The sequence below is a fragment of the Temnothorax longispinosus genome, chromosome 3 (assembly GCF_030848805.1).
Source record: "Temnothorax longispinosus isolate EJ_2023e chromosome 3, Tlon_JGU_v1, whole genome shotgun sequence".
Classification (NCBI taxonomy): Eukaryota; Metazoa; Arthropoda; class Insecta; order Hymenoptera; family Formicidae; genus Temnothorax; species Temnothorax longispinosus.
Genome location: NC_092360.1, coordinates 12,662,311 through 12,676,498, shown reverse-complemented (window position 1 = coordinate 12,676,498; position 14,188 = coordinate 12,662,311). Strand labels below are relative to the sequence as shown.

Sequence of the window (14,188 nt, the reverse complement as noted above, 5' to 3'; positions counted from 1 at the left end):
TTTTTTATGTTCACTAATGTATCTATAATATTACAATATATCTATGTTATTATTATTCTCCTTATCGTTTTCTTTTTCTACATTTCTCTTAATGTTATGCGATAATTTCTGTTTCTCATTGTATTCACGCTAACTCTTGCGATGCCGCGTCACGTTTATACAATGTGTAGAATGTCTTTGTGATTTTCGTCGTATTTAGAGCGGTACAATTTCGGTTTATTTATTTTGGTTTATTCATTTATTTTTTAATTTTTTTTTATTTAGAAAACTAAAAGTGAAGACTCGGCCTCAGTATTAGAAAACGGCTGGAAGTTAATCATTCCACATTAATACAATAACGATTGGTGTCCGCTCACATTGGAAAAGATACAAAAAAAGCAAGGCAAGTAGGCAAGTAGGTTTTGTCTGAGATATTTAAAAAAAATGGCAAAAGATAGCGAGCAATAATAGGTAATATTCTTCAATTTTATTAACTATTTCTATTAATTTGAAAGAGATAGCAATATATTTATAACTCAAATTAATAACGATGATATACATCATAAATATCAGTCGTTTTGTAATGCGTTAATTTCTTACCGGTAATTATACCAGTATTTTTACTTTATTATTAAACTTAATGTCGCGTCTTTATTTAGGATGTGTTTAACACTTTCAATACTCACGTGCATGTTAAGAAATAAATGTGATAAATATGTATACGATATTTACAAAATATTATAACGCATACAAGTTGTATACGATGAAGCTTAGAGCAAGTTAGAATGTGGATCTAACAATAATATAATTGAATACTAAGGGTGACTGAATATATAGTTCAGTTTGTTACATAAGAGTGTATTAGAAATAGATTTGTTTTTTATTTTATTTTTAATAAATGCTCTATAAAAAAAGAGAGGGAGCTAGTTTAGTTCGATATGTTTCATTTAATTCGTAGTCAATTGACAGCTGAAGAGGACCTGAGTTTCTACTTTTGTGGGAACTAATTCTCGGAAGATTATATCTGAGAAAACATTAACGCGAATAAGAAACCAATATAACTATATCCACAAAATAATTTTAGAAACACTAAAATGTACAAAGTAAAAAGTACAAAGCGATTGTGTCGCACAAATATTTGCACTTATCTGTTTATATTGGTATATTATATTGGTATAATGATTAAATTATTTTATAAAAAAGAAAATTAACGTTTTACCTATTTTAAAATAAATGTGATAAAAATTTATCCTTCCCATATCCTTCCCCACGATTACGACTTAAATATATATTATCAAGATCATAATATTGAGTACCGTAATACAAATTTTGGCAGTCGCTTATTATTAATCATTTACTATTCGTTTCAAAGCTATATTAACAAAAAGAAATAATAAGACATGCAATGATAGAAAATGTAATATAGTAATTGTCCGTTGTAACATGCATTTTTTAGTAACTTAAGAGTTCATCACTGTTTTCATTAAATGCAAAGTGAATACATAAATAAGTTAGTTTCAGATAAAGATTAGGTTCGATTAAGGCACTAGGCTTGTTTTTTTAGCTGAATTTTTTGCACGATTGATCATCTCATTTCTTCTCCAACGTAAAAAAAATGAACCGTGCAAGTTAAGCTAAAAAGAACAAGCCTACTAATTATTGCGCGATATAAAGAACGTTTCTTTTCGATTTTAAAGTAGAATTTTATATAAAATATTTAAAGATTTCAAAAATTGAAAAGTGAATGTGTAGGCGGAGAACAGGCGAAGCATTGCCAAACTAAATCGTAAATTAATGAAATTGAAATTTTTTCAGAATGGAATGTAGGGAAAAGGCCCCTTCTCCCTTTTTACATACTTACACTTTTACTTATCAATTTTTAATCTCTAACCTTACAATCCTTATTTAAAATCTATATTCGATACCGCATCTTCTTATTTGATATTTATTTTTATTCAATACTTGTTAACCAACTTTATTTATGTATTAACAACTTTTTTATAAATAAACGACGACTTTATCTTCATCTTTATTACAGTACTCAGGATAATGGCCTTGACAATACACGTTATTGGAAAAGAATATTGGGAAATAAACTTTTATCATAATTTCTTTTTGTATGTATTTATTCTTGCACCACAATTCACTCTCATCTTTTCTATTATTCTGTTTCATTTTATTTAGATAAATTTTTTTCGTAGTTATTAGTAAATACCTGCTGAGATTGTGAAAGCCAATTTTATCCGTTTTTTTAAAAAGGCATAATTTTAATTGTTAAAATACGTAAATACATGGCAGTCGAATACGTTAAAGAAAAGCGCGATCAGCATAGCTTTTAAATTACTTGTTATTAATTTTTTGTTATAAAATTATGATAAAGATACATTTATAGTGCTCGATTACAACTAAGCCGCGATTATATTAACTATTATCAATAGCAACTTGATATCTTCGACATATAATTTTTATATACATATATCAAAGCATAATTTTTAAATATAGATCGCTAAATCATTAATACGACACAATGGCTTGGCAATGATCGTATTCGTATCGTAAAGTTTCATCTTTGTGAGAGCTCAAACATTTTTAATGGAATTAGTGTCAGGCAACAGAAAAGATCAATTAAGACAGACTATAGTCCATCTTTGATGCTTCATAGCAATCTCTTACTGACAATTGTCATCTTTTAATACTGTATTCGAAAATCGTGACATCTAATAAATATTTTAAGACAAAGTTTGAAGAGCTGTCATACTTTTTTCACATACTAATTGTTCCATTTGTGTGAAGAAAAAATTGCCACTATATTTGTCAAGGGCCTTTGATAATCAACGCGTTAAAAATATCGTTTCTCTTAAAAAAATACAAAGCCAACTGAGTCTTCTTCTTTATAACGCGTCCTAAATTAGAATTTCTTTATTTCATGCAGAACGTCTTCGCTAATAAGATTCGCATAAAAGTTATGCTGATCACGTTCTTCTTTGACAGACTGTATATCACGTTTTAGGAATTGCGAAAAAAATACATAATATACGGGTCATTGATAGAGCAAAACGGGAACGCGATGTATTAAAAATTTCGAAATGTCGAAATATATATTCACATACGAAGGTTCGAATCGAAAATGTAAAGGGATACAATTTGTTACAGTGCGTGGCAACACCACATGTAAATTCTGCTACAAGACGTTCGCGTGCCAATCTGCATTGGAGATTCATTACCGGAGCCATACGAAGGAGCGACCTTTCAAATGCACCATATGCGATCGAGGTTTTTCTACGAAGGTAATTAAATATATTTTACCTCGAAAGCGAATATTGCGAATTGCTAATATTTATCTCTTTTTCTCTCTCTCTCTCTCTCTCTCTCTCTCTCTCTTTCTTTCTTGCTCCCTTTCTTGTTTGTATATGTCGTCTTTTTTGTGACTCATATTTCGATGTCGTAATACCTTGTTGATTGTGACACGTTTAATTATCTCGATATTATATCTTGATATCTGCATTTAGGAATATCCTCTGCTATAGGAATATTATTTTATTTGAATAATTTCCACACAAAAACAGAAAGATTTATGTTGAAATTGATATAACTTAAGCTCCAAACTTCTCGAAACTGTTAGGAGGCATCATAAAGCAATGTTGTTTAGAAATATCTGCACATATCTTCAATCATGATTGTATAATACCTTGCTAAAAATTCGAATTAAATATTGTTACTTTCAGAAAAATTATCATCCTACTTTACTTCCAAAGAATATATCCTGAATGGAATACTCAGATACCCTACGATAAATACAAGTACAAAAAAGAAAAATATGCACAAATATATTAATCTTTCGTATGTTCAGTTGACGTAAATAAAAAGCACCCTGCATACACATTTATTTAAATCTCAAGCATTAGTTTAAGTTCAAGTTGTTGACCACCACATAAAATTTCCAGAAAATTTAGATAATATTGTTGCAAAATTTGTTCTGGAATATGTACGTTGAATGATAAAACTATATTAAAAATAATATATATTATACATACATATATATCAGCATTATCGCTAGCATTAACGCACTATGAAAATATATGCCAATCTTTAAGAATAAATCGACAATAAAACCTTAAAAATCGCTAATTAAATATTAGAAATACCTCATTCGTCACGCAAAGCTTCTCTTTGATATATCTATTCACACCACTTCTATACTCTTCTCGTTGTTCTGCTGTACTTTCAGAACGATGATTCCGGTCAGCAAGTATGTTCCTGCGCGGACCAACCCTTCGCCGCGAAGGGTCCGATTCTCCCACAACCCAATCCCCAATATCGCTCGTACCCGGCGAGACCGGCCGCCGGAAATAGTGAGAAACCGAAACGCAGGCGGCGGCGGCCTGAGGAACGGAAGAACCGGGGGCGGACAGGAACAGGAGGGGGGCGAAGGCTGACGTCTGTTTATCCTGCCGTCCGCCTGCCCCCGCTGATGCCACCCGCCCTCGGACTTCTACCCTCGGACCACGTCTTCCTGGTAAGAGCCTCCTCTACCAGCAAGCGTACACGCGTTCGTTCTCATCTCGTGCAGTCGATAATGTCACGGCCAAGTCGCAATTATCTTTTTCCGCGTAATAATATTATTTCTTCCTTCTTGCGATTGAACTGAACGACTTAAACGCAATAATTCAAGACGTAATTATCGTGAGATTAAGCAAAATGTATACATCCGCGCAAAACACATGCGATAACTTTATCGGAATAATGCAACAACGTAAATATTGAATTACTTCGATTAAAAGAAAGTACCTTATAACGTGTTAAAATCCTTATGTAAAGTAACTTTAATATAAATATATAATTGCGAGATGAATTTCCCATTTAAAATAAAAAAGTATAAAGTCCCTCATGTATCTGTACTGTGATGGCGTTCAACGGCAATATTCGCAGATCGCTAATATATTGTACACAGATGCCACACATGAGCAACAATGTTACGACTGTTCTTTTCTAGGAATCGCAGTCAACTGCTTAATTAAATACAATAGAACGTGTTTTGATGCGCAGGGTAATATGAAGCAGCATATGTTGACTCACAAGATTCGCGATATGCCGCCACATCTGTTCAGCGATCCCAAGCATCAACAGCAGCAGCAGCAGCAGCAGCAGCAGCAGCAGCAACCGCAGCAGCAACCGCCGCCGCAGCAACCGCCACAACCGCAGCTGCAACCGCAGCCGCAACCGCAACAGGATCAGGAGACTTCCAGAAGTCCGATGTGCGTCGACGATTCGAGCCTACCGCCCCCACCTCCGCCACCTCCACCACCCCCGCCGATGCCACCAACGTCCATTGAGTCTACGATACCGGTAAAGAGATCGCCGGAGGGAGAGCTGCCGGCACCAAAGAGACCAGCCAGTAAGTATAATTTCGCTCGCGTTCGTTCGCTTTCATAAGGATAAGAAAGAAAAAAAAGAACTCAATCTGCTTCTTCATCGAGCGCCACATCCGTATTATCCGAATTCAGCTTCGCTCGACAGATCCGATATCTCATTGCTAACGCGTTGTCAATCACGATTGGCAGCCCCTCTCGCTAACGAACACCGTAGTTTTGAAGTACCCAAAACGCTGCTGCTTCGCAACACGCTTGCTAGCCTCTTCCTTTTTTGCCTCCTGTCCATCATTATTTCCACACGCTTCGGAATTTCTGTGTACACCCTGGATTGCTGGTGGCGGGTTACGCTCACTCTGTTCGTCCCGTCATTCATACAGGGCAAGTTGGATTTCTTGTGGCTATGGTAGCATCGTACTTTCCATTTCCGTTGTTATGACATGTATAATTATTAGCGTATAAAAAGAAACTAAAGCTTTGGAACGACCGCTGAGTCTATTCATGCCGTACTTTTCTCATTTTTCATGATCCTCAGATTTTCAAATCAATTTTTAAAAGCCTCGGACTGAGACTTTTACGAAATAACGATCCTTTAATTATCTACCATATCGCATATCAATATCACGAAGTCAGGGACAGTTTAGCGAAACCGTTATGTGTATTTGCAGGCCTGCCGAGCAAGCATTTGTGCCAGATTTGCAATAAGAATTTCTCCTCGTCCTCGGCGCTCCAGATTCATATGAGAACTCACACCGGCGACAAACCGTTCCGATGCACCGTCTGCCAGAAGGCGTTCACCACCAAAGGCAACCTCAAGGTATAACACCATTAATTTTTTAGCCGCCGTCAAAAGTCTGAGTCCCTTCTATAAGTCTCCCGAAAGTCTCTTACTAACACCAGCCTAGCCGCTACCGCTTCTACTAACGCCAAAAACGCGTAAACGTCGCTCGAGCTCGATGAAAGATCAGCGCCTACCCGATCGAGATCTGACGCGCGACACCGCCTCTGATCGTCTCTCTCTTGCTTTTCCACCACAGGTGCACATGGGTACTCACATGTTCACCAACGGAACGTCACGTCGAGGTCGACGGATGTCGTTGGATATACCTCCCCTGCCAATCACGCCCAAGGACTCGGAGTTTCTGCAACGGCGACCGGACCTCTTTTACCCGTATCTTCCCGCGCCGTTCCTTAACGGCGTCCAGCAAAAGGTAATGCTTATACCGCTCGAAGCGAGAAGCTATTCCGCCGGCATAATTCAAAGACGATTATCGCGATAAGTTTCATAGACATCGAGAACGTATAAATCTTGCTATCCCTGATGGAAATATTTTACTAAAAATGTAATGAAAAATTTTACTGAAATGTATTTGAAATGTTCTTTCAATTGACCCCATTTCATTATTATTCGATTAATATTTTAGTTAAAATTTAATTTTCAGTTAAATTTAATACATTTCATGATATCTAATATTTCAAAAAATTTGTAATTACTTTTCAACAGTATATAATTTAACTTTCCTTACATTTTACAGTATTACCTACATTACATAGATATCATAAGGACAATTATGATTTATTTTGAAATATATTCAGTAATTTTTCAATCATTTTCATTTCATTTTCATCAATTTTATAATACTTTCAGCAAAATATATTTCCTTCGGGGATAAGTTTCTGTTACAATCAACTCCGAGTAAATTCGCGGAAATTTTTGTTTTATCGCAATTTCGACCTTTATATAACGATTGCTGTTCAATTTAAGACGTTTAACGGTACTTTACGTAACGATTGAACTCTAGAGGCGTCACGGGGAGCCGCATTAACGATCACCGTTTATTTTCATTTTTGTAGGTAATTGCCCTCGAATAAACCTAACCAGACGGCGTGCATTACTTACAGCTGAACGAGATTTCGGTGATTCAAAGTAGCAACGGGTTACCGCCTCATTCCTTGAGCGCGGGCAAGTACGCGGCGAGCCTGTTCGGCTCGGTGTACGGTGCCGGCGCGGGTGGTTTCTCCCTGGACAAACAACCGATGGGGCCGACCAGCAACGGGCCTCTGGACGGCAAGTCCGCGATACCCTCGGGATCCATGCTCTTCCAAACACCGTCGCCCTCGCACTCGCCCGGCGCGTCGTCCAACGGCGGCAATCAAACGTCCGCCAGCGTGTCCTGGACCGGCGATACCCTTCAACATCATTTTGACCGAGAAACACCGAGTAGAACCGAGAATGACGCCACCCCGCCCACAGCACGGCTACCACCGCCACCGGCAAGGGGAGAGGGATTAGCCGCGTGAAACTTAACGGATACATATCTTTCCATCTAACTGCACGATAGGCGCGCGATCGTCCGTTCATAGCGGCCGAATCTCCGCCGCGTAAGAGGCTGATAATATAATCGATACAATTCTCTCAGACTGAATTAGTTTAGAAGAAGAAGAGAAGAGTCGCGACGAGCGAATGTTGACAGCGGGGGTAGTCTCGACCCCGCCATCCCTCCGTCCCAATCGGCGAAGGTTTACCATCGACTCATTTGGTCTTGCTAGATCATCAGGAGTGGAAGTTTTCAAACGCAATGATGCACCGCCTAGAAATGATTCCGCAAATCCCGGTCGGAACAGTTACAATATACAATGACTATTTTTTTCCGTGCTGTATCCGTGCTGCATTTCAAAGGAAGACAATCTTCGGAACTGAAAATACGCCTAATTTCTCACGTCGGGAGAGCACGATCGGAACGATCGGAACGATCACCGGGGACAATCGCGCGACCGAGCGTAGCTCGTTGGTGATACAGTTGCTTTTGGCATTTCTCTACGTACGAGTGACAACATATCCCTACGCCCCCCCCCCCATCTCTCTCTCTCCTTCTCCATCTATCTCTTCCTCTTCCTTCCTTGTCCCTTCCCACGCCCGGTAGTGGTTTTCAATGTCTGCAAGCGAAGACACCATGTTCCTATTATCGCGCTAGTCTTAATATGCGTAAAAGGGGTCGGTAGATTCCATCGATCCGTCGACGGCTTCCGAGTAGGCTAGGAGACACCGAGAGTTTCGACCTCGATACGGATACTCTCGATACGCGATGAGGCTCGACCGCGTCACCGCTGGCGCCGCTCGCGTTCATCGTTTATTCAAGCCGAAGCTCTCGCCGCGATGCGGGCGGCTGGGTGACGAGACGTTCCGCTTAAATATTGATCCCGCGCGCGTGCTCGATCGAGCCTCGTAAAACGTGCATAATAACGTATCTACGTTAACGATTCGCGAATCTCTCGCACGGGAGTCCCCGCGCTGAGACGCGACGCCTAGACTGAGCTCAGCTCGCGAGGGTAGGCGAGCGCAGGCATGTTGGAGCCGCAAGACACGTGGCGTCGCGTCCTTGCGGACGTCCCCGACACAGTTCGACCGTCCATTCGCGACAGCGGTGGTCACCTCTCCGGGTTATCTAAGGCTACGTTATAAATACTTATATACATAACTATATATAAATATACATTAATATATATGCATATATATATACAAATATACATGGAGTAGTATATATATGTGTATATATTATAAATATAAATATATAAATACATGATTATATATATGCGTATATACATATGTATACATACATACACTGTATTGATGCAATAGGGCGTCAATTGTGCGAGTTGTATATACGCGCGATTGTATATGTGTTGCTTCCGTTTGTTTACGATGTGTATGCGTGCGACGTGTATGTGCGATAGAAAAAAAAAACGAAATTATAGAACGAAACAAATGCGAGGATGATGGAGTGTAAGTGTAATTTAGGAAGCGGGCCCGGCAGCGCCCCTCGCTGTGATATGAGAGGAGCAGCCTGCAATCACTAAACCAATGTACTTATATCTTGTATTATAGTATTATAATAATGATAATAAATTTATTATCGTTTACACGCATGAATGAAACGTATGCAGGAGGTACACAGCATGCGATGTATTGCGAATGTCTGCGAATGCCTCGGAATCAGTGAAATAATTAAAAAGAAATAACAGTACTATTGCTAATTAAACGTCCATCCTCCACACATCATCGGCGATGTTTGTGTTGTCGTTGTAAATATTCATTATTTAACGAAATTAAAATGATTAATTTTAACTTGATAAAATAAATATTAATATAACATTTAAATATTAATTATAACATTTATAATAAATATTATAAATGTTATAATATTTATTATTATAATTACGACAGTAAAGTTACAAAAACAATTGTAATAAATATTATAATAATAAATTGGGGTACTAAAAATTATTATAATATTTATTGTAATTTTTATTGGAATTGTTTGTATCCGCAGATGCACCGCCCATTAATTTATATGGATTATATACAATGTTATTCATTTTTGTGAAACAAAAAGAAATTATCATTTGGATTGGAGGAATGATAATGTCAGACGTTATTTAAAATTTTCGAAAACTTCTGACAAAGTCATTTTTTATTTTATTTTTCAATTTTACGAATGATTCGAAACAAATATTTGTTAATTTATACAAATATGAGAGAGACTATGACTATACCATTGGCTATGTTTTAATATATTTTTTTAAACGCGATTGTAATTATTAGAAAGTTAATTATATTCTAATAATAATTTATAGAAGAATTTTAAATATTAATCTTTTATCTGTGATTTTTTAGTAAATAACTTTAGTAAAAAAAACATGTCTATGTAAGTAAAATATACATTACTACGACATTCGACACATTTTAACGGCATAACATTTACAAAATCTTTTACATTATTGATTGCGCGTAATTCAGCTCTTTTATCAAACGTCAATTGAAAATAGCCAATAATGACTTGATACAATAGTATATAATCATTATTATCTATATCGTTATTTAATCAATTACTGAACGATCGAAGCATCGCCAATGAAACGCCGTATACCACACATTTACAACGTGCACTAATTTATAATTTATTTATTATTCGCTTTTTTCGCGAAGTTCCGATTCTGGTACCTATCGTCTATGTACATCTACCGTATCCACATAAAAAATGTAATTCTTTACATAAATAATACCAAATATTTAATAAAATCACATATGTAACGAAACAGATATTTTTTTTTCTTAGAAAAAACATGACAATATACGTTATATTGTCAACAACGGATATCCAACATTGCGAAAAAATATTATTTGACTCGGTAACACAAAAATTTACCGTAATTTTAAACTTACCCTCCGCATTTGCAGAAGCAATATTGAAACTCTCGCATGTAAATTTCACTTGATATAAAATTTGTAAACGAAATATTTTAAATACTTGCAGTGGTCAACGATAAAGAATTATATTATGTGAATTATTGAAAATGAATGACTGAATTTTTATACGTGCGGAGGAAACTATTTATGTAGGGTGAACTCTATTCGTCGAAAAGATTATTTATTGCCGCAACGCTAATTACTTTACTTCCGATTAACTTTCTTCGTAAATGTATAGCCACGGTACACTTAAACATTTTATAATCATCTCTGAAATTCGTGAAAGGTCTGCGTGCATGTTAATGATATCGTAATCAGTATGACTGGACACGAGATGAAGTTTTACGTGTAATCGATCCTACATGTATGTACATATTCACAAATTAATACTCGTGTAATACGGCTTCTATGTATCTTCTCCTTTTTAAGACGAAAAAGCCAACCTTACACGTAACACAGCGAATTACGTTACAGCGGTACGCATGCTACACGACGACACAACTAAAAATAAAGTGCGCGTGCAACTAGAAAAAGAAAACATATACGCACCTCCAGTGAACACACTTCGTCGATAGAACAATTCATCCGATTTCTAGTTAGAGAGAAAGATTAACAAGAGTTAGGGAAGATCCCGGAAGAACTCTCTTTCTCGTCGCGTAACGTTACCAAAAAAGACAGGAAAAAGCACACAAAAAATAAGAAAACAAAATATGTCACTCGAAGCGAAATTGTCGCTTCTTCTAGGTACGTCGCGTCCGCGAAAAATCAAAATCGCTGATAGCCGCTTGCTAATTTTACCAGTGCACAGTGTGTTCGTTCGTCTGCGGGAGGATGTGCCGAGAAACTTGCGAGTTCCGTTAGCCGTCGAGGTAGACTTGACTCGACCAAAGAAGAAAGAGCGATTGAACTTGATGCATCGAAGCATATCGACGTTTTGTACTTATTAAATCAGATTATATTTTTACGTTTTCGAAAAGGAGGGAGGCGTGCTGGAAAGAATGGAAAAATATATATATATATCACCGGATAATATTCGTCTTCGATGTGTAAGAGTAATCTTAATAGCGGCGGTGTAAATTTATTCGTATCGAGGAGAGAAGTGCAAGTTCGATGTGTGAACCGTTCAAACGTTTTACTGATTTAATAATCCCGATCTTTAACCAGCTGATTACCAATTGATAGTTGTTTTACGATGTCATAGATCATTTTCTATGGACTTGTACATTTCGCAAAAATACACAAATACGCAAATTTCCCGTAATAATTTCATAATGACAATCCAGAAGCGAGACGATCTTTCGAGAATTAGAAAATCTTCCGCCACTTATATTCGACGTGATAATTAACATGACATATAAAAAAAATTACAGATCTTTCTGTAGAAGAAAATGTAATATTTCTTTCTCCGTTTCGAGAAAGTATATCGAAGGATGACGACCCTTTTACGAGCGAAGCGCGAAGAAAACTGTATTGTAAATAGCGAATGAGTGGCGAATAAATGGTCGGATAAGTATAGCAAAGCGATTAGCGAACAGTCGATGTACATCGTAAGTGTATTACCAAAATTTTCGTAATTTAACGATTGATACGCATTTAAGGGGCGCGCACACACATGTACGCCGTATAAATATACTTTACATACGTGCGAATGAAACGTTGTATGACGCAGACGAAAAAAAAAATATCCCGGCGGCCATTTACCTGGCGTAATGTCCTGTGAAATTGTCCAAGAAAAGTATTGCTTGTACGATCTTAAGTTACTGTAAATATTGTATAATCCATGTATAAACACGACTGTATTAGATAAAAGACCTATCATTGTAGTTAAATACGTTACGAATCATTATAACTATATCACTTCAACAATAAACCATTATTATGACGATGAAACAGTGAGATTTAAATCAACGGGATTATTTATAAGCATAATGCTTCTTCTTTTATATAGAATTGATGGAATATTCAATTAAAAGTTACAATCTCGTAATGTTTTTTTTTTAATACGGAATCTCTTACCTTTTTTAATTTAATATATTATAATTTTACGGTTAATTATTAACTGCAGTTACATAAATTTAATTGGCTAATTCGTACTAATATTTTGATCTGAAGAATAATCAATACAAAAGAATGAAATGCAAAGTATATTCTTAAGAAGTCAATTATATAATAAACAAAAGAAGAGTTTACATTTCATCTTTTTATCTTCAATTTTCTTAATTATTTCTTCGTTTTTTGTTGCCAATTCTTCTTTAAACATTTACTACTCACTATCTTTTTAAATGATACTCTTTTAACCCTGACACATTCGAAAGTGGTAGGTCACATTCAAGGTGGAGAAATATGACGCCAAGTGTGTACCTGATAGGTTTAATCTACACGAGGTAATATCCCCGTCGGTACGCGAAATCTACAAAAGCTATTACTTTTCATTTGTCAACATCATGGTTCACAAATTTATCAACTACTGATAAAAGTACAGATATAATTAATATAGTAATATATTGTGATTTATTAATCACGTAAATATATTGAAGAATACTACATGTAATTTATAAAATTCAAAAAGAGCAAGAATCCTAATGCCTCAGATCTGTGTTAAGATATAAAGTTGATATGCGAAACAACTGTATATTGGAGAGCTTATCTATCTATCAAAGAATACATAACATAACTAATATACATCAAAACATATACATTGAAACACCAGAACCAATAACCAGTGTCGATGTATATTCCATTGACATTTGTCACATTCGATAATAACTTCATTATATTGTACTTTACTGTATGATAACACGCGATTATACTTTTCAGCGTCACTGCAGTTTGAAAATATCATTTTCTTTTTAGGATTAATAAAAAAGTTATATACCTATACTTTATAGCTATATACTGACAAGAAAATTGGATTTGTATAATATAATCGCGCTTATATATAATATATAACAGTATTGTTCATTAATATTAATTCTTTGATAGATAGATAAGCTCTCCAATATACAGTTGTTTCGCATATCAACTTTATGTCTTAACACAGATCTGAGGCATTGGAATTCTTGCTCTACTTGCAATTAACATCAATGTTATCAAATCGCTCATTGATTGGTCCGTTTATAATTGCAGACTTATCAGTCGTAGTTAATGAAACGATAACTTTTATGGATGCGATACTCGCAGTGGCGTTATATATACATACAAGGTCGAGATATACGTATATATGTGTTACATCCCAATGCGATCAGTTACACGCATAACTATAATTTTTTATTTTGTTTCTAGCAATTATAGAATGCAGTAGAGAAATTTATATGAAAAAGTATACAAGATCTTAATAAAGATCTTATATGATATAAGAATATAAGAACAATATAAGTATATAAAGAAAGAAATATAATTCATCTGTTCTATAATCCATATACAAAATTAATTAATCTATAAAATTAATTATGTATTATGAATTAATTAATTTTAAGATTCAACAATCATTTTGGATATTAAATTTCGTGAACTATATTTTGCAAAAAAAACGAATTTGATTGTAATTAACGGAAATTGCATCGACCAACAATCATTAACAAACGACGATAAA

The 14,188-nt window shown here is 35.7% G+C and overlaps 1 protein-coding gene across 3 annotated transcripts in view; it reads left to right on the top strand.

The window, feature by feature from the left end:
• Salm (spalt major) overlaps positions 1-12,419 on the top strand; it is a 72,657-nt gene extending 60,238 nt beyond the window's left edge. The window contains exons 3-8 of one of the 3 annotated variants that reach the window (XM_071772992.1): positions 3,133-3,266; positions 4,208-4,495; positions 5,026-5,374; positions 6,017-6,165; positions 6,386-6,559; positions 7,251-12,419. In XM_071772992.1, coding sequence (XP_071629093.1) covers positions 3,133-3,266; positions 4,208-4,495; positions 5,026-5,374; positions 6,017-6,165; positions 6,386-6,559; positions 7,251-7,649 — 1,493 coding nt within the window. In that variant the 3' untranslated portion in view covers positions 7,650-12,419. The remainder of the gene's footprint in view (positions 1-3,132; positions 3,267-4,207; positions 4,496-5,025; positions 5,375-6,016; positions 6,166-6,385; positions 6,560-7,250) is intronic. The other 2 variants (XM_071772993.1, XM_071772995.1) reach the window with 2 other exon arrangements.
• The last annotated feature ends 1,769 nt before the right edge of the window (positions 12,420-14,188 follow it).